This window comes from Osmia lignaria, chromosome 14 (genome assembly GCF_051020975.1).
Source record: "Osmia lignaria lignaria isolate PbOS001 chromosome 14, iyOsmLign1, whole genome shotgun sequence".
Taxonomy (NCBI): Eukaryota; Metazoa; Arthropoda; class Insecta; order Hymenoptera; family Megachilidae; genus Osmia; species Osmia lignaria.
Window position 1 is genome coordinate 3,751,291 of NC_135045.1, and position 20,079 is coordinate 3,771,369.

The 20,079-nt window shown below is 31.0% G+C and overlaps 3 protein-coding genes across 13 annotated transcripts; 1 reads left to right on the forward strand and 2 right to left on the reverse strand.

Annotated features, from left to right (window-relative positions):
- Nucleotides 1–28: 28 nt before the first annotated feature.
- LOC143306083 (ATP-binding cassette sub-family C member 5-like) lies at nucleotides 29–8,168 on the reverse strand. Of its 8 annotated transcripts, none has more exons than XM_076692319.1 (25): nucleotides 8,045–8,168; nucleotides 7,045–7,139; nucleotides 6,838–6,984; nucleotides 6,616–6,774; nucleotides 6,399–6,546; nucleotides 6,092–6,325; nucleotides 5,842–6,015; nucleotides 5,605–5,752; nucleotides 5,374–5,522; nucleotides 5,113–5,223; nucleotides 4,562–4,672; nucleotides 3,802–3,947; nucleotides 3,260–3,718; nucleotides 3,065–3,191; nucleotides 2,837–2,982; nucleotides 2,637–2,755; nucleotides 2,391–2,578; nucleotides 2,039–2,315; nucleotides 1,819–1,972; nucleotides 1,622–1,750; nucleotides 1,268–1,544; nucleotides 1,028–1,193; nucleotides 781–964; nucleotides 518–710; nucleotides 29–443 (listed from the first exon to the last, which is right to left on the reverse strand). In XM_076692319.1, exons 2-25 carry the CDS (start codon nucleotides 7,122–7,124, stop codon nucleotides 180–182), a joined length of 4,290 nt encoding a protein of 1,429 aa, XP_076548434.1. In that variant the 5' UTR covers nucleotides 7,125–7,139; nucleotides 8,045–8,168; the 3' UTR covers nucleotides 29–179. The 8 variants fall into 8 exon arrangements, with proteins under 8 accessions (XP_076548434.1, XP_076548430.1, XP_076548432.1 ...); XM_076692315.1 differs by having other exon boundaries at nucleotides 7,917–8,156; XM_076692317.1 differs by lacking the exon at nucleotides 8,045–8,168 and adding an exon at nucleotides 7,663–7,897.
- Nucleotides 8,169–9,178: 1,010 nt separating this feature from the next.
- glo (heterogeneous nuclear ribonucleoprotein glorund) lies at nucleotides 9,179–13,389 on the reverse strand. Of its 3 annotated transcripts, none has more exons than XM_034331324.2 (9): nucleotides 13,242–13,361; nucleotides 12,505–12,787; nucleotides 12,283–12,426; nucleotides 11,464–11,602; nucleotides 10,170–10,342; nucleotides 9,894–10,087; nucleotides 9,692–9,811; nucleotides 9,513–9,612; nucleotides 9,179–9,433 (listed from the first exon to the last, which is right to left on the reverse strand). In XM_034331324.2, the coding sequence occupies exons 2-9, from the start codon at nucleotides 12,761–12,763 to the stop codon at nucleotides 9,348–9,350; spliced, it is 1,215 nt and encodes a 404-aa protein (XP_034187215.1). In that variant the 5' UTR covers nucleotides 12,764–12,787; nucleotides 13,242–13,361; the 3' UTR covers nucleotides 9,179–9,347. The 3 variants fall into 3 exon arrangements, with proteins under 3 accessions (XP_034187215.1, XP_034187216.1, XP_034187213.1); XM_034331325.2 differs by having other exon boundaries at nucleotides 12,505–12,782; nucleotides 13,242–13,360; XM_034331322.2 differs by having other exon boundaries at nucleotides 9,180–9,433; nucleotides 12,505–12,772; nucleotides 13,242–13,389.
- Nucleotides 13,390–13,749: 360 nt separating this feature from the next.
- On the forward strand, nucleotides 13,750–16,516 carry mats (MOB kinase activator-like 1). 2 transcript variants are annotated; one of them, XM_034331006.2, is made up of 5 exons: nucleotides 13,750–14,153; nucleotides 15,045–15,211; nucleotides 15,283–15,510; nucleotides 15,582–15,745; nucleotides 15,830–16,516. In XM_034331006.2, the coding sequence occupies exons 1-5, from the start codon at nucleotides 14,140–14,142 to the stop codon at nucleotides 15,908–15,910; spliced, it is 654 nt and encodes a 217-aa protein (XP_034186897.1). In that variant the 5' UTR covers nucleotides 13,750–14,139; the 3' UTR covers nucleotides 15,911–16,516. The 2 variants fall into 2 exon arrangements, with proteins under 2 accessions (XP_034186897.1, XP_034186898.1); XM_034331007.2 differs by lacking the exon at nucleotides 13,750–14,153 and having other exon boundaries at nucleotides 15,016–15,211.
- Nucleotides 16,517–20,079: the final 3,563 nt, after the last annotated feature.

The following is a 20,079-nucleotide window of genomic DNA, read 5'->3' on the forward strand; positions in this document are numbered from 1 at the left end:
AGTAAGATACATTGTAATATATATAAAAAATATATTCTTTTAAATTGTAAAATTAATACAGTATTAAAGAAATATTAGTTCTTTCAAAAATGTGCGTAGCATGTTATAAAAAATACTTATCGTTTTTAATTTCGGATTAATTCCTTTTCTTGTTAAATATAATACTATCGTTAATATTGTTATTTGTTTTTTATAGCCTTGTTTGCAGCATCCATCATTTTTGAGAATTCCGAGTCTGGGTTGGATAAAAGTACGGATGGTGGGTCAAATTCAATTATCTGACCATTCCTCATAACGATAATACGATCACACGATACAACAGTCTTTAAACGATGAGCAATTGTTAATGTAGTACAATTTAAAAATTCATTTTGTATTGTACTTTGTACAGCGGCTTCAGTTTCAGGATCAACGGCAGCTGTTGCCTCGTCCAGTACCAATACCTAAAATTTGCTTATTAAATCAACTAGAAAATTATTAAATTAATTTAATATTATTATCGTTTACAGAATCGTACTTTTGCATTACGTAAAAGTGCTCTTGATAAACAAAGCAGTTGTCTCTCTCCAACGCTCAAATTGTCTCCTCCAACTTCAACAAATGCATCTAATTGACCTGATATATTTTTTACTTTCTCTTTCAATTTAGTTTTCTCCAAAGCGCTCCAAATTTCAGAATCACTACATTCTTTAAAAGGATCTAAATTTGATCTGTAATTCGTATAATTATAAACATTACCAGGTTTCCAATCCTAAAACCTATTTTTTCGTTTATATCTACCGTATAGTTCCATTAAACAGAACCGGATCCTGAGGAATTATCGACAGTTTGCTTCTCAGTAGTTCTAGATTCACTTTTCCTATATCTATATCATCAATTTTAATTTTTCCAGCAGATATTTCGACTAGTCGAAATAAAGCAACGATAAGAGAACTTTTTCCAGCGCCCGTTCTTCCCACGATACCTAAAATTTATTGTTATATAAAAATAATTAGTAATTGTAAAAACAGTTTTATGTTGCTGTTACCTATATGTTCTCCAGGTTTAGTAACAAATGAAATGTTATCTAATATCGATGGTAATTCTTTCCTATATCTTAACTGAACTTTGGAAAATTCTACTTTGCCATAAGCGGGCCAGTCGTTCGAAGGATTTATAGCATCCTTCTTAGGGGTATCTTCTTCTTGCAAATTCTGTATTTGGTGTGCACCATTATTTATAATTCAGCTATTATAAAGATATTACAAATAATAGCTGATTTATTTACCCTCAAATAATAACTTATTCTTTCAACGCTTATAAAGCGCGTTTCTGTTTCTGCCATTAGTCTTACAGTGTACTGGAAAACGCCTGTCATTTGGGTAGAATATGCCATTGCTAAACCAGCTAAGGCTGGAGATAATTGATATTTCAGCGCTATTACTAGAAACGCGGTAATAGAAGATGAAGCAGCTGCTAGACTATCAAGTCTTACTGCAGACCACCTCATTGCTGACTGACAAAGATAAACACACAAACTGTTTAAATCAAATAATTCTTCGAACCTAAAATATTATAATTCAATAGTGTCTTTATCTTTATCTCCTTAAACGAAAGATGCAAATTATTTCAACAAGCGTACTTGGTTACAAATATTTTTTCTTTTTGAAATGCATGAATGGTACTTAATCCATGAACAGTAGTTGTAATGAAACTCAAAACCGGAGATCGTGAGCTACTTTCCATTCGTTTAAAATCTCTCATTGCTACTCTAAAAAAAATTTACTTTTGCTGTATTTGAAAATAAGAAAATATAGTGTATAGAAATATCATTCTTACCGAAAAACTTTGCCGACATAAAAAAATATAACGCCCAGAACAATTAATGGTAAACAGAACCAAGGTAGTATTGAACATATAAATATAATTGCAAAGCTACAAGTGAAAATATTCTGAACCATATTTTCTACAGATATTGGTATGTAATTGTCAACTGTAACAAGAAAAAAGTAAAATAATATGAATGTTAACACATACAAAAGTATTTTACAAGCTTTACCTTCGTCAATATCTCGACTAAAAATATTTTGTATTCTTCCAATGGGAGTAACTTCAAAGAATGTTACCGGTGATCTAATCAATTTCTTAAAAACTTTATTGTGCAGTGTTGTTGAGGCACTTATCGTAGTGTATGTAATAGCTAATCCACGTAGTAGACTTGTCAATAAAATAACTCCAATGAAAGAAGCATAAATTTTTTGATAATATGTGAAATCGGGATTGTCATTCAAATTATCTGATATTATGGTTTCATTCGTTTCAAGATTGGTGATGTTCTTAAAAAGAAGGGTAAGTATAAAAAAAAAGTACGACATACGTTTTACCTGTATAAAAATATAAAAAATATTTACTCCACCACCAGCTTTAATCCATATAGCTAACCACCAAGAACTAAATGCAGAACTTCCAACATTTAGAAAAAGTGTAAAAAACACTAAAATAGCCACGATGTAACCACCTGCGGCTTTTACGTATGTATGATATGTATACGATTTTACGGTACCCGTTTCTACCTTTTCCTCCGTAGTAAGAGATGCTCCTATGATATGTTGGGATTAAATATTGTTAAAGAAATAATATAAATTTGTATAATATACCTTTCCCACGTGTTTCTTTCGATGTATCACCATTTCCCAAATTATCTGTAGAGTTAATTTCTATTTGTTTCAATAAACTAAGATTGTCACTATCTGTTTGGGACACTGTAGAATTTTTGCTACATAAATTTATAATAAGAAAGATTACTTATACGATGAAAATTGTAATTTTAAAAACTTGTTTATGGAACATAGCATACTCTTTTGAATTATCCTCCGTTTTTAATACTGTACTGTTTACCATTGTAGTATATTCTCTATTTAATTGCATTAGTTCGTCGTGTGTACCTTGTTCTACAATTCTTCCTTTGTTCATTAAATAGATTTGATCACAGTGTTTTAAAAACTACAATCAATAAAATACAGCATTAACTATCAATGATTCAAATGTTATATGTAAATAAAATCTTTATATATTTAATACATACTTGCACTTGATGAGTTACAAAAAGAACACATTTGTTCCTGAGTGCTCCGAGAATTAAATTTTTAAAAATATAAGAACCTACATGAGCATCCACTGCACTCAATGGATCGTCCAGAAAATAAATATCTCTTAAATAAAAGAAGGGATTTTTGAAAATGTAATTATATTTTCCATAAAATTTGAAGAAAATTCTCACCTATTAGCATAAAGTGCTCTAGCAAGGGCAACTCTTTGTTTCTGTCCCCCCGAAAGATTTATACCTCTTTCTCCAATCTCAGTTTCATCCCCCCCTGGTAACATATTCAAATCTTCCTTTAGATTACAAACTGTCAATGCTTGGTAATATCGTTTGGCATCAAATGGATTTCCAAACAATATATTTTCTTTGAGAGTTGCATTAACAATCCATGCCTGTTGACTGACATAAGCACAAGAACCTTCTCTCAGTATATGGCCGCTTGTCATTTTTAATTGCCCTAAGGCAGCAAGTAGAAGACTAGATTTTCCACTTCCTACAAGACCACAAATTCCTATCAATCCACCTTTTGCTGCTCCAAATTTAATATCCGTCAATACTTCTATGTATTGGCTTTCTTTGGAAGATTCATTGAGTTTTTCTAATTCACACCTGTCATTCGAATTCCATACAATTTTGCTGGAATAAATACAAAAATGTATTAAATAATATGATAAAAAGTAACATTCAAACTTCTGTTAGTTCAAAAAAAAAAAACTTACTTCTTATTTGTATTAACATTTTTTGACTTGTTAGTTTGCAAAGTAGAATTTTTATAAACAAATGAACCATTAGCAATGGCTACAGCTTGTGATTTCACAATTGGTTTCGATATTTGGCATGTGTGCTCTTCTAAAAGCAATACATTCTGCACAAATATTACTAATTATTAAAAGTGTACATAAATTTTTAATACTATCAAAATAACTTATTATTCAAATCAATACATTCTCCAAGTAATTCTACTTTCTCAAACAAAAACTAACATTTAACATATTGATGTTTCAAGTGGCATAATATCCTTCTGTAACTTGAACAATGTAAGAGCAAATAATTAGTATCAGCATGCTAAATTTTGTTGAATACAAAAACTTTTTCGTAAACAAAATTATTTTAAACATAACAAACCAATAGCAAAGCAAACATTAAATTTATTACATAAAGCACTTATGTGTAATATTTAGCAACATAAGAGAACTAAATAAAATTTATAATATAACACACACATGCATGCATAATAGCATTAACTTAAAAGCAGTGCAAATTGCAGTAATGCTCCCACATTTAATATACATTTCTTAAAACACCAAACATGAAATAAATTAATATTAAATATAAAATAATTTATGAAGCGTTACGCGTTATTATAACACACAAGAAAAGCAATTTTTAAAAATTTTATATATAATACTAATGTTACTTGCAAGATAAGTGCAATTTTGATTAGTAATTATCATTAACAAAATAGGCAAAAATAAACACCTGTAATCTGTTGAGAGTTATATTTGACTCAGTGATATTAATCAGGGCCACTTGTAAAAACATGAAAGAAGAACGAAATTGGGAATTGAGTAATGATACGAAGGGGAATACCTGGAAAAGTAATATACAATAATTTAAAATTATGACTTAGAGATTATTTCCCCGTAAATTGTTCCCAAACATTTCCATTTCTATTGTTATAGGCTTATTTTACTTTTAAAATGTCAAATAATACTGTACATACATTAATGCCACAAGGAGGAGTAAGAGAAAAAGCAATTATTTTATACTTATTTACACAGCATGCAGCACTCTCCCCTTTACACCCGCAACTGTTATCAGAAGCTTCCCCTGACCATGGGATTAAAACAATTCCCGTGCAAATTGTATCAATTTTCACTTTCACTTTACAGTGAATACAAAAAATTGGTTTAACTTCAAATATATGAGAACTTGCTAGTAATAGTTTACCCTTTAAGTTGCACCTGAATGCGATTTAATCATAAACTAAACCTAAATGAATTTAAGTATAAACTTTGCGAGATATAAACCTTGATTCTTCTAAAGGCAATACGAGCGTCGAAAAAATATCGGGTGGTATTCTTAAGGGAGGCAAGTGCCAATCTCAGCATATTCCCGAAAAATGTTATAATTGGGAAAGCCTGCAATACATATTCCATTAACAATAAGTGCGAAACCTGTTTCATAACTTCAACAAACATTTTGCAGAATAAATGTTTCTGGTCAGTGCCGATTAAAATTACTTATTCTAATATTCCTCCTGAAGTCAATATTCATAAATTAATCTATACCTGCGCAGCAGTTAAATTACTGCCTGAAGATAAATGAGCTAGAAACGTAATGATTGCTGATATAACAGGTACAGCAGGCGTTAAAGAAATGGCAAGACTTTGAAAATATACAGTTTTATGTAACCAATATTCCTCTTTTTTTCGTGTATCTGAAAAATAATGATTGTAATATAATAAAACATATAAATTAATAACGATTGTTACAGTATATTTAAAAAATGTTAATCATACCAAGAAGTTTGCCACTAAAATACCTTTCCCAAGAATACATTTTTATTAGCTTTATACATTCTAAGATTTCGTTCATTAATTTTACTCGTGTATCGGTAATCACAACAGTCTTGGAACGAAAATATCCTACTACACGAGATATCAGGTACTGTCAAAATAAATAGTCATTTATAAAATCTTGGAAAAATAAAGAATGTATACAAATTTTGAAAAAAAAAAAAGAAATATGTTACTTACTTGACAGGGATAGAACAGAAGAAAAGCAAATGTTCCAAGAAGAGCCAATGGGCTAAATACCCATAATATGTAAATTATACCACAAGTAACAATTATTGGACCGCTAATTATCATAGGTCCGTAAACGATTACATCAAAAAGTCTTTGACTATCATTAGTAAATAAATTAATCAGCTACAATTATAAAATAATGATAGATATTAAATCATTAAAAGTAATTATTTCACAACATTTATATTTAAAGTAATACCTCTCCAGTACTCTTATTTTCAAGGCTATTCAATCTAATGATTTTTTTGTATAAAAGAGTAGTACAAGCAGATTTCAATCTTAATGCTGTTCTAATATTTGTATTCCAAGTCCAATTGAAAAATACTATCCGTAAAAGATCACAGCATGTCAATAAGAATGCCCATTTTATTCCTGTCCATATATTTTCATCGGGTGATTGCACATGTTCTAATACTTTTTTCATTAATATCATCTAAAAAAAATGTAATGTTTCAGCATCAAATCTTTAAATAACTTAAGGTCTTATAAATAAATGAAAAGCATACAGGACTTATAAATCCACAAATTGTAGAACAAGTTAATAACAACCAAGCTATGCATATTCTGGTTCTCACAAATCTCCAGGCAACAATTGGAAATGATGCTAAATGTGGACCACGTTTACCTAATTCCTCTTGCCATAGTATCTCCAATCTAAATATGAAATTGTTAGTTAACAAAACAAATTTTTTGCTGCTAATTCTTTTAGCATTATATAGTTACCTATGTGCATTATATTTGCAAGTTTCATAAGATGAAATATATGGTACATCTGCCATATCAATACCCTTTTTGTATGCTTTCCATATGTATGGTGTCATCCATGTATAAAAAATGTATGAAAATAATCCAGCCTTATCCGCTGGCATACTTTCCTTATTCCTAAAATAATAAAAATATACTTGAATAGCAACTCATCAAAATGAATCCTATTTTAATACATACTGTTTTCCATGACGTATTGGTATAAGATTCTTCAGAGCTGGACTATATCTATTCATGTCAGATCTTCTAATATACTCTACAGCTATTTTTGGAGAACGTGAGTGTACACCGGGAAGTAAAAAATGTTGTCCATTTGTATCATTATATCTAAAAAAGATATCAAAGTTTTATTTAACATCAACATCCATAAGAATTATAACTTCATACCTTTCATTGTTAGCATACTGATTTTCATCATCTTCATTTAGGTCAGTGCTGAGACTGGTGTCCCCTGTTTTCTTTTCCATAACTATCTTTCGATACTATATATCAGTTACAAATAATTAAATACACAAGTTAGAAAAATATAAGTCTACATAGGTATGGGTACAATGATATGCAAGCATTATCTATGAAAAACAAGTACTAAAAACAAATTGTTTTATCTTACAATAAAGTTAGTACCTCCGTTGTTGTTTACATTCAAGTAACAGGAAAACAATTCAATTTAGACAATTTATAACGCTGCGCGCATACATATAATGTATATATATACTTCAATATATTACAATTAAGTTCAATATACCATTCAACGCACATGACAAGTAGCAATCGCGTTGGAAGTCTGATAAAGAATCTAATCTTTCCTAATCAATAATAGATGGATTAAACTACATAAGACTCGACAAATATCTCCTTTTAAATTTCCGCGTAAAATTCTGCCCTCTAACAATCGTAAAGTCCCAAATGCATGTGACACAATGGCATAATGATAATAAATTAACCTGATACGTTGACAAGTTTGAAATGTTAGTGTAAATGACAAGTGAAACGTGATAATGATACCTTTATTTAGCATTTTTGAACATTCTCCCTTATAAGAGAAACCTTATTTATAAATATAAAATGTAAAAAATACTTTTATACAAGAAGATAAAGACAAAAGGACGCATATGTAATATCAATGTAATGAAAACTTCACGAAAAATGAGCTTCATTGCTTCATTATAGAGTTGGCTGTGACGCTTGTAATATTTAGTTAGATAGTTGAAAAACTAATTTCATTAAGAACATAATGTTTGAATAATGAATTCACTTACGTTTCATGTAACAAATAATACAATACAACTTCCTTCAAACTATCGCATATCTGCTTTTATAAATCAAGGTAATTGAGATAACAATAATTTTAAGTCATCAGGGATTACTTATTTGCTCGTGTGTATACCTTATAAACTTCCAAATAGCTTAAATTCTTCAATTAGATATTTACGCACGTATAAATTCGAATTGCTTGATATGACACGGCATGTTGATAGTTACGACGAATCTCTTTGTTTCATGATGTATGTAAATTAATTATGAGAACAATGGTATAATAAAGAACCTTTACTTATCAAGATATTTATTATTACGTTTTATAAAACATGAATCATATCATACTCCATTCCTAGTAATTTCATGCACAAGTTAATAACTTATAAGGATACATTTACCTTTTGAATATAGATCCTTCTCACATACAAAATATAAGGTCCTAAATGAATACAACCATTCCCACATTGTTTACAACATTCATTTCCACAATGAAAAGAGAGTTTTATTCTTGTTCACTTATGCCTAGTGAAATATTTTGAAGTTGTTTCAACTTGCTATAAGTGAAATTAATTTGAATTTGCAGAACTAACTTTTTAAATGCCAAACATGGAATAGAGTTTAATAGCATTTAAAATACACTAAATTATTTATCATACCATTAAACATTTTCTTCATTTGAAATACCTTATGTATCATTTAGAACAATTGTATTTCATAAAATCAACATAAACTTTATAAATGTAACTGTGAATTATTATTTGGATAGTATATTACAATATGGATCGTAATCGTTGAGTGGTTTTCTTTAATATAAACTAACTATATCTCGTACGAATGAAATCGTTATTTCTAAATTTATCAATAACTTGGTGTTGAAGCAGTTATATAATTTATAAATATGCTTATTCTCTAGTACTATTAGAATTTGGAACACTTTTCTGAAGACTTAAACAACAGATGTACAATATACAACATGTAGAAACAGAAGATAATCTAAGCGATAAAAACTATTCAATACTTTTTTAAAGATAATTTATAAGAGTATGTGTTGTCTTTTATAAAGTTGTATAAATTATTAATTAAAATACGCATTACGCCAATGGTTTGAAAAAGTTCATTATAATTTAATTATCAATTTTTATACAAACAAATGAAAGTGAAAAAAGAAATGGAACATAGTAACTTGTGATCTATCAAAATTATTTTTCAAAAAAAAATATTTAACTGATCAATGTTCACAAACGTTTTATCAAAACGAAACATAATCTTTATGTTTTGTTTACGAGTATCGTGTATATAATTTGTAAAACAATTAATTTCTAACTGAATCCAATACAAAAACAAGGTTTCATCGATGTTATAATTCAGTATGTCAAAACTTTGATTTACGAAACAGTTTATCGTCGGTGGCGTAAGAAACGCGACACCCGACCTCAAAAACTATTATAATTGCTTCCTCCTAACTGGGAACTGAAGCCTCTATTTGGAGAATATCCTGGCCTAAAGTTATTGCCCAAACCTGGTAATATAAATTAACGTTAAAAAAATGAAATATAAAATACAGAACAACACAATCATTTTTCCATTGAAAAACATACCTCCGCAGAAATTACCGATACCACCTAATGACATTCCACTTGAACCACCAGTTGAATTTAGGAATAATTCAATGTACCTATGAGACATGTGACTTTTGTCCTGTAACACAATTTTATAACAATAGCTTTGTGACCAACGTTCATAATATCTATATCAAATTAGTGTTTATTAAACAAACTTTGGACATTGCTTTGACAGCCTCCTCGTGAGTAGCGAATTCTACGTCAGCCTCTCCAGAAGGACGTCCACCATTTTCAAGGATAATTCGAACATTTACAGGTTCAATAGGTCTAAAGAACTAGGGACATACAATAAAATTTTGTTATAACAATGGTAACAACATTAAAATACTGAAATGTTATCCGACTCAAGAATCTTACATCAGCTATATCTTGTTCTGTAGCTTTGAATGGTAATCCACGCATGTGTATACTATGAATTCCAGAATTGCCACCCCATGTATCACCACTGCCTCGGAAATTTCCACCTTTCATGTCCAAACCACCTCTCATACCCATACCGCCTCCACGCGAGTCAAAGTTATTACCGCTTCCCCATGGGCCGCCATCAAAATCTATACAGTACAATAATAAAAAAAAACATTAAGATTAAACGTGGCTACGATTTACAAATCATGTTTATGCATTTATTTTTACCTCTATTTCTAGAACCTCTGCCATTATTGCTAAAACGGTTCATCCCACCGAAACGAGCACCTCGGTCATAGGGAGCGGGTCTTTGATTAAAACCACCCATTGGACCTCCTCGCATTTTCGGCCCGATGCTAGCACGTACTTCGGACAAAGTGCTTCGGAAGATTTCGATGTATCTGTTAAGATTGATATTAATTATTAGAATCTTAATATAGATATTATTGCCGCTTATAGCAGGCTGCCTTCAAACTGGAGAATTAAATGCAAAAATATAAATGAGAACAAGTCCGAATGTTTAAATAAAGAGAGGAAATATGAATATTTAAAATAAATCTGCGCGGAGCAGGAGTAATTCATTTATCATGTGTGTATATATATATATATGAAAGAAATGACTTGAAGAAAAAATCCATATTGAAGATTTGATAACAGATAACTGGTTCATACTACACCTCCACATATTTATTAAATCTGTGTAGATACCCTCCCTCGGTGACATTGCATTTTGATGTATTTATGTCACCCTAGCCTCTGAGACGTTGATGATCCTCAGGTATATGACAATTACAATTGCACTTTATGCAATATTTATCATAACAAATAATATTGAAGTATCGAGATGCGATACGATTAAAATAAAGTATTTGAAATATAAGAAAGTTTAAGAATCTCGAAGAAAGCTAGAATGTCATAATTAGTGTGTACCCTATTATCGTTACAATGAATATTTCCGTGCAATGCGAGCTGTATTTCATTATAGTGATCTTATGAAATTGTGCAAAGCCTTTGAGCTTAAATTAATATATGTTTCCTTTCTTGCATAAAACGTACAATTGTGCAATTGTCAAACAGGTGTGCCAAATTAGATCGATGATTATCACCTTTGTAGTGCCCACCCATCCTGGGTTAGCCCTACCCACACTCCCATGGGATTTGGTGACGATGTAAGGGGGTACCTCCCGCCCGGCACCCACCCATAGGTATCAGTTGGGCCAACAGTACTTTCGCTTACGTACGACTAACTTTTCTTTTATTTGTGTTCGGAGAGAAGCAGTTTCTTTATACACTCAATTTATATATTTCAATGTAATAACGAATGAACTCTTGGTCATACGTATAAGAAATTAGTATAAGAAATAAAATTCATTGATAGGTAATAAAGAAACTGCATCTATTTAAAAAGAAACTCGCTCCCGCTATTTACTAACAAAATTTATATACCTACATATACTACGATCATAAAATGATATTGAAAAGTCATAAGTATACCCAAACCCAGCTAGCGTCAGTGCCCCACCTGTGTCCTATCTTTTCCTTGTGTTTCTGCAGAGCGCGCTCCGCAACATCTTTGTTAACAAATTGAACGTAAGCCTCCCCAGTACTGCGGCCCGTGTAGTCTGTCGGTAGTGAAATCCCGTTCGGCAATATCTCCAACCCTGACCCACACATAATCAAACATCGACATTGTAACGAAACACCCATTATTAATTATAGTATCGTCAGTTTATTAAAACCCTTATAAAGAAGCAAGATTTAAATATCCTTTGCACGTTATGTGCAAAACGTCTCGCTCCAACAAAAAAAAAATATATATATATATATGTATTTTGTAATTAAGAAAAAGAAAAGGTTACTACGCCGAAGTTAAGAATTAAGTTCTACCTTTGAAACACAAAGACACGTTATATAAATAAAATATGAAGTATATGTAAATTATAACAAAAGTCTTTTAGTCTGTACAGGGCAGCATAACACAGGAACATTGATCTTTAATCTTAAATCTTAACTCAGGCTATTTAATAATAATGAAACACAGAAACACTGCTTGGGATGGATATAAATTTCAACATTTTTTGGGTCTTCATTTTAGGCATTTATAGTTGTTTGAAATTAAAACCAAAAAGCCACTATGGTATAAATGTGTTACAACCATCAAAAACATTCAGTCTCTGTGATTCAAAATCTCTATCAATTAACAAAACACAATAAGGAGATAATATAATTATAAAAAAAAAAAAGGGTATACTGGTCTTCAACAAGGTTGGTAAATGAACTAGTAATATACTGTAATAAAAAATAAATAGACATACAAATTCATACATATTGTACAAAATACCTGAGAAGAATTGTGCTATTTCCTCTTTAGAGCATCCAAATGGTAGACCGCGTAGTCTCACACAAGCATCATCCATAGCATTTTCCAGATTGAAACCACTTCTTTTGACTACCCACTCCATTTCACCTCTTTTAGCTTTAAAGACTATAACACAAAAAAACAGTTAGATGCCTTTAATATTCCAAGATTTTGAATATTTATAATTTCTTTCTTTTTGTTAACCTTCTATATAACGATGACCCATATGATCTCTATCTCTTTTACAAGCCTTTTCAATATCTTCAGGTGTATCCATTTCTACATAAGCCTCTCCACTAGGACGGCCTTCTCTTGACATAGTCATATGAACACCATTTTTACCATTTGAGATAGAACAATCACTGAAGAACTTCATAATTTCATCAACAGTGGTAGACCATGGAAGTCCACGTAATTTGACCACATAACCTTCATCATCATGATCTCCACTACCATTCGACATGGCTTCTACCTATAATAAACTATACTATAAATAATATAAACATATTTTAATATTCTGTTTTTTGCATTACAAAAGAATATTATTTATTAATTATGACGTATTTTCAAAATATTATATATATTTTATCCGTTTGACTTTTCTAACGTTATCTTACTGCAATTAATTGCTATTGCATAAGTTGCACTGTTGTGTGCATCTTTATTTACAGTAACACCAGTTCATAAATGTGAAGGTCATAAATGTTCAATAAATCAGAAACATCGATAAAGAAGCGACAGAAATATTTTGAAAATTATTAGGTTTTATTAATTACGAAGACAACTTGAAAACAAAAAATGCAATGTTCAAGCAAAAATATTGAATAACATTAAACAAATCATGTTACAAAATTTTTAATATTAATAACATTCGATTGTAGGCTGTATTCGATAACAAATTTATCTGTTTTTCATATCATGAATATTCTATTTATACTTACGTATTCTTGTGTTGAATTATAAATTAAGAGAAATTACAAATTAAGTTAATTGACATCAAATGATCAACCAACACCACGCTCTACAGACCTACCAGCAAAATGGCGTTTGCTTCACGAACTTTAAAGCTAGTTTACATCGATCAAAATAATGCATTAAAAATAAATTATTCGATATTTTACAGTATTTGAAAATTAATATAATATTTTAATCATAAAGATATATTAAAAGAATGATAACTTCTATTTCATTTTGATACAAACGAAGAAAATTGTTTACAAATTGCTGATACCTCCTAATTTATGAACACAATAATTGAAGAAAACTATTACTTTAAATAAGAGTTTGGTAGTTGTTTCAAACTAAATATGATCCATTATTTAATTATATGAAGAAGTATACATGATAAATTATAAATTTATTTGATTATCGATAGATCTATTCCGGTGTTCCTAAATGCATCATCAACGTGTAATAACGTTTTTTTATCTACTATATCGATCGTGTTGAATATAGTAAAACATTTTAGAGTATGGGTGTTTTAACAGTATATCGATTGAATTCTATACATATTTTGCAAAATACATGAACAAAGAGATAGTAAAAATCATAAAGTTATAGAAAAATAAAGTGCATCTGCAGTCACGTCTGGACAGAGGTCGTGACTGAACCCAAGTACAATCCCGTTCAGTACTGGAAGGATTGAAGTTGGGGGAGATCATAGGGAAGGTAGTTGACAAACCGTCTATAGTGGTGTCGTGGGTGAATGCATGGTGGATTTTAATAAAATTTGTCGACAGCCGAATCGTGTAGTGTTTTGTAATACAAAGAAAATCAACGACACGTACAGTTGCGTAGCTGTAAATCGAATTTTATCGACAGGTCATCTACGTGCGCACAATGAGCTTCCTATTGTAAGTGGTTTTTTCATTTCAAATGAAAATCAACTATCCTTTAGTGCGTTTTAACTTCGTTAATATTCTGTGTTGTTGACTAAGCAACGATATAAATTATACAAACATATCTTCTTGTATAAACGTTTCTCTGTTGATTAATCATCCGATCGTTCAACACTTTCGTTCGCGACTGACAAATGACAACGATGGAGAATCGGTAATTTATTACCGTGAACCGGTCACAATGAGAACGAATATTGACAGAAATCGCTTGGCCAGTTCCGTTCGCTTGCCTGTTGGCTAATTTAGGTTCTCGACCCGATGTACTTGAATTCGTATACATCGCGATCGACCAATCGCTGGATACCTAAAAATAGCGCGATGCCATAATTTCTTTTTAAAAAATCGTTCGTTTTCTATGATCTTAGTCTCTTATTCATCGCCACTTTCACCCGCGGTCGTTCAACGCGCACATATTTATCGCACGTCAACTTTATCAGCACAGACACTTCTTATCTTCACCGCACTACGGAAGTTGAATTTATTTGCAATGTACTGATAATACAACACTGAGAAAGTTTTTAATAGTTCCTATAAATCGATAACTTTGTCATATTTGATGTATTCGATTTGTTTTATTACGTCTATATTGTTTTGTTCGATTCTTACGATCGATCGATTATACATCTCGAATTTAAATATGAATATAATTTCCTATATTTGAATTTTGAATGTATAAATAAAAATTTATGTATGATATTAACATAATTGTATAAATTTACAATTATATGTAGAATGATTTGTATCGCTTTTTATTGTAATATAGATTATTATTCAAGTAAAGTGACTTTATATAATATTCCTTAAAGGTTAATTGTTGCTGAAAAATATTTTTATGAATTTCTTAAGCGGAAGCAGGTCCTCAAAAACCTTCAAACCAAAGAAGAATATTCCTGAGGGAACTCATCAGTATGACTTGATGAAACATGCAGCTGCCACCCTTGGTTCTGGGAATCTGAGACTGGCAGTTATGCTTCCAGAGGGTGAAGATTTGAATGAATGGGTTGCAGTAAATAGTATGTAATAAAGATATACAAAGATATATTATATTTTTACAATGGTTCAATCAACTTGCCTTTTGTTCCAGCTGTTGATTTCTTTAATCAAATCAACATGTTATATGGCACTATCACAGAGTTTTGTACAGAAGAAAGTTGTCCCATCATGTCTGCAGGACCAAAATACGAATATCATTGGGCTGATGGGCACACTGTTAAGAAACCAATTAAGTGTTCTGCACCAAAGTACATTGATTATTTAATGACCTGGGTGCAAGACCAGTTAGACGACGAAACATTGTTTCCTTCAAAAATTGGTAAATGATATTATCTTATTAATGGTGACATTCATTTTATTAATGTTTTGATCAAAATGTTGGTTTCTCAGGGGTTCCTTTTCCAAAAAATTTTTTGTCCATTGCCAAGACAATATTAAAACGGCTGTTTAGAGTATATGCACATATCTATCATCAACACTTCAGTGAAGTAGTTCAACTTGGCGAAGAGGCACATTTAAATACATCATTCAAACATTTCATATTTTTTGTACAGGTAAAGAGAGCAAGATTAAATATTAAACTGGAGATTTAAATGTAATCTTCTTTAATATTTTTATTTTATTCTCATTTGTTGCAGGAATTTAACTTGATAGAGAGAAGAGAATTAGCACCATTGCAAGAATTAATAGAGAAATTAACGGCGAAAGATGCCCGATGAACAATCTCGATCATCTCAATTTAAAACTCCTCCAAAGAATCTCACCCGTGCTATATTTTTAACAAACGTGTAACCGCGCATGTTATTTAACTAACCCAATCATTGCTAACGTGATTATTGCCTCGGACCAGGAGTCACTGGTTATAATACAACATATTTTATCCATGAATAAGAAAACAAGTGACTGATACATTTTATAACAAATTGCGGACATTCGATTGAAAACAATGCTGGGGAAAAAAAAGAAAAGATTTTGACCATTTACGAAGCAAAATTGATATACGGTTAGAGTGACGAGTTAAGGGGGTGAAGATTATTATGTAGACTTTTGTAAAATAGTTATACATCCAGTACACATCATAGTACTCGCTTTGTTTCATAATTTGAAAAACAGAAAATATTGTTTTCTAATTAATCAAAGTGTTTCGTCATAAATTATAATTTATTATTATGCAGTCAATTTTTATACTTGAAAGTTAACGCCCTAAAAGCGTTCTAGTTGAAGAATGCAAATCACAGCGTGGATCACACACACTAAGAGACTAATTCATATCGGCTATGGAACAGATATAGTTTTATGAAAAAAAACAAAAAAAAAAAAGAAAAGATATTTAGACAACGATGATACTCGGTCTCACATTTCTATTCACATCGTTTGTTAATACGATTTTTGAGATATTGCGTGATATAATTTTATTGTAAAACATTAAAAAGTATCATTACTTTTATAGATAGAAACAAGATAGGCGATAATGTTTGAAAAATAAAATGCTGCCGTTAGCTGTTTTCACTCGAGACTATTTTGAAACGTTGCGTTTTCATTATTGAATAAATTTAACGATCCGGATGTAACGTTTATATATCATTGCTAACTGCACATTGTTGGTACATAAAGTTATTAAGTTAATACTATACTATTTACATTTCGTACTATGTAATTAGTTTGGACGATTATTATCGTGTTAAGCGCTTGATAGAAATTATTTATAGAGTTAGGAAATTTTATTCGCACCCTTGTACGAGTGAGTTTTGAGTCTATTCTAGGCGTATTATATTTAAGCCGTTTGCGTTCCATTACTGGGAAGATTTATCATGCATTTCTATTACATTTTCGCTTTGTCAAATTTGTACATTCTTTTAACGACACGAAAGTTTTCCATGTATTCTTATTTTTTTTTTTTTCTTTTTCATTTTAAGATACAACTGTTACTCGACCAAACGCAATAGTTTATCGTGGTTTAAAATGAATTTGATGGATACAGGGTATCCCAGGAGAAACGCAAAAGGCAAACGTTTTGCATCTATAATTAACAATATATACAGACGTGACACTTGACTACGTATGAGAGTGTACACGTTCTCGTGATTGATTTCGCTAATAAGAGTAATTTGATTAATAAACAAAATATCAGATAGGACACATATTCGTTTATAACGCGTTCAGCTACGTACGAGATAGTTTCCTCGCTTTTAGGAGACCAGATGTTAATATATATAATGTTATATTACGATGTTTACTGTTTCCATGTACGGCGAACCGCACTGTTGCATTCAAGTATTAAACGGATGCATTTCTATTCGCTTTATAACTAGAAATACTCTTCACACGTTTTCTGTTCGCACACTCTACCCTTCGCTGTGATCTGCTGATCGGAGTTTGCATTTGTTGCATAACCAAGTATATCTTTACGTGGGGAATAATGAATAATAAGCAAGCTTTTACACCGCTATTAATGTAAATAGTCAGGAAAGGCAATGATAGGGGAATGAGAAATCATTGCACATGATTATAGAAAATAAGTTTGCTTTTAATGGACAGTGTATCTCAAGATAAGTGTCGCATAACATAATTGCTGAATCCTAACAGATACAAAGAAATGTAGTAACACTCTTTTGATATTCTTTAGTTGGCATTTATTAGTGATTATTGTTAATTTATTGTACGTGCAGTGTTTTTTTTTTTTTTTTTTTATACAAATGAGAGTGTATATTAAAACTTTGAATAGTGTTTTCGGTTTGCCTGTAGATCTTTAATAGAATCTATAGCATTTCTTTGTATCTTTTATGTATTTAACGTATTACCTGTAAACGCGAAACTTATCTGTAAACCGGTTAGATATCCAGTGAGCTGAAAGTTACGAATTTAAAAAAATACAATGACTTTTGTTTATGTAAAAAAAAAATTTGTAACGTTCAGATGCATAAATCCAAAATCGTACGATAGATCGAGGGTAGATCTATGGACGCGATTATTTTTTTAAAACGAAACTTTCACCCACCGGAAACCGGAAGCTTCTGTTTGTGTCTTTCAGTGCATTGTAATACGAAGAGACGAGGCCCATTGTAACGTTCATGTGATACCATTTTTTCATGTAAATCGCGAGGATCAATGAGAAATTTCACGAGGTCCAGGATTTAATAATATAGATGTATTTTATTATAAACAACGTAAAAGAAAAGAACAAACGAATAGCTTTTTCCATAACGAATATTTATCCGATTTGAAAGGCAGGGGGGGGGGGGGGGGGGGGGTGAAAAGAAGTCGAAAAGATGATGGACGGTCGTTAAGATGCCTTTTGCGGTGTTTACAGTCGCGTTGAATGTAAAACATATATTAATTAACAATAATAATGGCTCGTATCGACGATAATATTGTATTCAGTACTTAATAAGAGGACAGGAGAGTTGCGTACCTTATAGTAATGTTTTTTTTTTCTTTTCTTAAAAGAGAGAGAGAGAGAGGAGATCATTGAATAGCGTTATCAATTAGAAATTATTTTTCACGCGTGTAATGATGTTATAAATTACTATTATTATTTTTATTACGATTAGTATTATTAATATTATTCTAGCTAACGCCTTTATCGATATTTATATATATTATTTTTGAACGCGACGTATCGTGTCACAGCACTAAACAAATTGTTGAAATATTTTAATCATTCTTGACTGAAAGAACACAATACGTGTAAATCCGATATTTGTTACGTTTTTGGACTGGCAAGTTGCACAAAAAAATTGTTTTCTTTTTTTTCTATCTATCTGTTTCGTTTCTGGGGGATCGTTTTATTTTTTAAATCTTGAAATTCACAGTCTAGGTTCGATTTTTTTTTTTTTTTTTTGGAAAAAAGGACTTCGATGTAAGGAGCTTTCGAAAAGATCGATTGTCCATTCGTTTCTAATGATACTAGTGATATATCTGTGCAATGTAAATAATATTTTTCTCAAATAAACGAAAGCTCACGCATAACCAGGAAACAATATTGTATTTTTATTCTTCTTGAAACTGACCTAAAAATTTTCACTTTTTTTTTCGATGAACATCAAAAAATAATTAAATTAATGAATTACCATGGCTATGGGTTGACGAAAGAAGGAAGACTTGGGCTTCCCTCAAAATAGGGACTGGCTCCTTCACTATTTTAAAATTCTAAGATTCTAAGCTTCCAAAATTCTAATAATTCTAATAATTTTCTTCGGACCTGGCTCATCCCAAGAAAAAATTGTCCTAAGGCTGGTAAAAGCAATTCTCGACAATTTCAATTCCGTTTGAACGAAAGATGGTGCAATATTTATTCGCAATATCCTTCCTAATCTCTAATAAATGGTTTTGCGAAACATTAGTAAGTACCTATGCAATTTTCAGCGTCACGCTTACCGAGAAACAGAAAGTTCCACGTGTAAAAATCCTCTCGACGACGATTGTTTAACGAAGCAACCGGCTAGAAATCTCGTCAGAGAAACTGTTCAAATGTAAATTTCAAAGGGTGACAATGAGATAGCCGCGGTGGTGCGTTAATTGCTTCGGCAAATCGAAGAAGCACGTAAGGGTAACTGGAAATGTTGCTAATTCGTACTAATTCTCATTCATACGACTATTTCTCCCTACTTTATTTCTGTTTCAAGGTTCTACAAACGTGTTTCAATTCATCGAACCGAAGTGCAAAAGAAAATGTTGGCAAAAATTAATTGGTTAAAACAATTTGTACAAAATTGGTATCAAAGAAGGCAAGAAAGTAAAAAATTCTTGTTTCTTAAAATAACAGGAATCGAGTAAACTACTGCATCTCCATTAAGAATGTCTCATCAAAATCTATTAGAAAAATTGTTGTTGCCTTGGATAAATGATTGCTTCTCAAACAATGATTACATCTCCTGTTATTTCATTT